This window comes from Opisthorchis viverrini, assembly GCF_000715545.1.
Source record: "Opisthorchis viverrini unplaced genomic scaffold opera_v5_114, whole genome shotgun sequence".
Classification (NCBI taxonomy): domain Eukaryota; kingdom Metazoa; phylum Platyhelminthes; class Trematoda; order Opisthorchiida; family Opisthorchiidae; genus Opisthorchis; species Opisthorchis viverrini.
In genome coordinates, this window is record NW_008751769.1 from 414,929 (window position 1) to 418,643 (window position 3,715).

Here is a 3,715-nt window from a genome sequence, read left to right on the forward strand (position 1 = left end):
TATATATAATGTAATTTCAGGAAAATGTAAAATGCACGCGTGCCACAGAGAGCTGAACTGGATAGGTCCATGAAACACCTAAACAAACATCACGTGAAGAATTTCCACAATTTTCAATTCTGCAGTTTATCCACGCTAGGTTGTAAAAACATACATGAATATATATGGTGGTATTATACTGTTCAAACGTATCTGATTCCGCACCCCAAGGATACGCATCACCAGACGTGAGCTAAACTTATCGTACAATGAGTTGGTTGTTAAGGTGTAGATAACGCTTATTTGTAAGAACCAAGGCGGCTCCTGCTGGTGATGCCAATAGGGAGTTGAGCATGGAAAGCACAGGGAAACGGTTGTTTTTTATACAACCTACCCATTAGAAAATGCATGCCGAGGACAGTCAATCTGTCATGTTGCGTGATGTGAGGTGATCCAGTACACTAATCTAGCTCCTCGTGAGCTGAAAATAAAGCAGTCGTGTGGACCGTATGTCTAAGTCGTGCCTTGTAAGGCATCACACGTGATGCTGTTGTTGCAAAGACTGCTCAGGTATTTTGTCGTCACGCCATCAATGTGTGCCTGAGGTATGCAAACAGCCCATGTGTGGTTTATGGTGTTGTTAATGAAGGACGCAAGGGTAAAAATAGACACTGACGTTCATGGACGACAGTATGTCGAGTTTTGAAGAAATCAATTGATGCCGTAAACATATCTCGGGTTTGGTACGAAGCAGACAAAAATACGTCATCGATTAGCGAGACCGTAGTTTGGCAAAAAGCGATACACACAAACGTCAATAAATACTAGTCTCGGGATTAAAAACAACGGTTCCATTAATATTGTGCTTTTTTGATCAGACCACTTGAGGAATTACTAACCAATGGAAAGCTTGCCGTGGTGCAGAACTACAGTGATTCTCAAATGAACTACGGTCCAAAACAGGTATAATCCCTCTTGAGAACACTTTGTACCGTACCTGTCTCACGCCTTCTTCGAGTTGAGCGGCAACCATGTTGCCAAAGCACTCGACAGATGAACAAATGTTTCAAAAACATTTATTAGAAGTAGCTAACTGACACTTAGCACATATTACCAGCTATTTGGAGTTGATCGGATCATCGATTTTTGCAGATAGTAGAGCGTCATGAACAGGTTTGTATATGTTGTGAAATAAACCAATTCTGTTTTAATGGGAATATTGAGAGTTATAACCGACCCATATGGTGACTGTATAAGGGTATCTCTAATATGCTTCAATGATACGAATAATACAAACAAGCACCCGGTAGACACATAGGTAAAAATGTTATAGAGCTCCGACTGCCCCGGGGTTTAAACAGCCTAGAGATTCGAGACCAACATACTGCAGGGAAACACGACCCGACACTTCATGTGGCATAGGGACGCTTACCCGAAGGCGAAAACATCCGAACTGAAGGTCATAGGAAGTTCAGCGTAGACGGTCGACGAGGTACAGTTCAAGTTGAGAGACTGTATTACCTCAGGGGCCACGTAGCACAGCCAAAATGGAGGGACATTCAAATAATTACCCCATCTGTAACATAGATTGCAAGTTTACGGATAAACTACAACGAAAAACGACACTGAGTTCGTTTAAAAAAACATGTGGCAATGAACGTAATATAACAGACATCAGTCAGTATAGGGAGAAACACCAACGAAACCCTCTAACCCTCTGACCCACGGATAAGTCCCTTGGTGTGGACTGTTCTTCAGCCAGGATTCATTTCACAAGGGTTTACTGTGTTTGTGATGGGGACAAGAAGGCCCCCTGGTACTTCTCAATTTATATTTTAAGCTTGTAGTGGAGGTAGCTAGAGCGTTATGTAGAGCGCGCGATGATGAATCGACAACGGATTGATTCAGTTTCAAAAGCAAATTTAACGAGGGACATCAAACAAACCTGCTGATTCCTCTCGGAATTTGCACGAGACAGTTGCGAATTTAGAGTATTCATCAACTAATTGATTATTTCAAACAGATTAGAGTTTACTGGTAAGGGGTCGGACAATATTGTGGCGCGAAGATTTATCTCTCTCAACCTCTTCAGGTAGCGTGAGCAAATGGTTTGACCATGAAACCCACAGAGGCTCACATCATACTTGTAAGACAGCCTCCGTGAGGGATGGATTATTAGCACTTCAGGACTTCGACCACCGATGCTTCAGAACCACAGGCGCGAGTTCGCGCCAAGGCAATATGAGGACGAGTTTTTTGTTGTGCAGCAAATGTCTAGCACCACAAAATGCACACGATGCTTCTTCTCATGCCTCGTTGAGGAATGTGTAAACCTCGAAGTGGAATAAGTATGGCTTGGTGAAATAACAAGAGAGGATGATTCCAGTACAATATGGCTTTTGTGTTGGGGTCTCCTAGACCCCTCTGGTACCTGGTTGGAGAAGTAGCTAGATATGACCGGTAACCGATATGTGGAAAAACGTAAGAACGCTTGTGATGAGTTAACATCATGTTCTGTTTAGGTTTTTCACTTTCCCCTATGTTGATGTGTAAACGTAAGCGTAGCATCGTACAGTAGTGAGGTATTATGTCAATACTGGTGCTTTCTACGAAGAAAAAGGTTCTGCTGGCTACCATCAATACAAAAAGTCTCGAAGTCTGTGAACAGGGGCCACCTAATACAGTGTTAATTCTGAGTGTATATAACGGCGTGGAATTCGCAGTATATTACATGTAATAAGAATAACAGCTTCCAGTGGTTGCTACAATGAGGTTCCGGTTGCCAGAAGCATGTCGCAAAATGCTATGAGCATGCTTTGCTTGTCCACTCCATGCAAGATAGTCTGCCAAGCAAAAGTTAACAAACACAATAGCAGGTCCCCGTGGATATCTGTCCATCTTGAACAAACAGCCAACTATACGCGAGGATTTTTTACTCATCCGGTGCGAGTGTGATATGACCTATCATGTTCATATGGTAGCAGCAACCAAGAAAATAAATGCATCCGTACACTCACCTCGCTTTTTTGTACAACTGCATAGAGTTGAAGACACCGAAATCGCCGATGACCACACGTGCGTTGGCTTCCACAAATATATTGCGAGTTTTTAAATCCCGGTGGACAATCCCTTTGCGGTGCAGATAACCCATGCCCTTGGCAACCTGGGTAGCAATGTTTATGATTCGATTGATGGCCATGCTAGAACCTCGGTGATGGAGTTCATCGTACAGTGTTTCACCCTGAAACCAAATTTGGGCATAGTCAAAGAGTACCGACAAAATTGTTTCACCGTTCACGATAAATCAACAAGAGGGTACTAGAAAAGTGTAGTGGTGAAATAAGTACAAATGGGTGATGAATGGAAGAAAATACATTAGGCTCTCTAGCCTCATCATCAGAGACAGCGACACCAGTGTTGACACGGATGACTCGTTGGCGTGCAACCACAAAGCTCGCTTAACTACTCAACTTATACATTAATATGCATAAAAATCTGGTTTCGACGGAAGACGTACCTGTAACCCAACTGAATCCCTCGTTTATAACGTGATTTAGCAACTGAACGCGCTGCACCAAGCCGCCTCATGTTTCAGTGAGTAGGATATTCCAAAAATCGCAATATATTGTACACAAGTAAATCACTATTCGAAAGGTAGCTGAAAACTGTTGGACAGCCCACAACCGGTTTCGCCCTTATCGGGGCTCACCAGGTAAACACAGTCCCCGTCAACCTT

The 3,715-nt window shown here is 43.0% G+C and overlaps 1 protein-coding gene across 1 annotated transcript in view; it reads right to left on the reverse strand.

The window, feature by feature from the left end:
* T265_05786 (hypothetical protein) overlaps positions 1-3,715 on the reverse strand; it is a gene marked incomplete at both ends in the record, with an annotated part of 34,347 nt that overhangs the window by 5,510 nt on the left and 25,122 nt on the right. The window contains 2 exons of the mRNA XM_009170880.1: positions 1,412-1,555; positions 2,997-3,220. Coding sequence (XP_009169144.1) covers positions 1,412-1,555; positions 2,997-3,220 — 368 coding nt within the window. The remainder of the gene's footprint in view (positions 1-1,411; positions 1,556-2,996; positions 3,221-3,715) is intronic.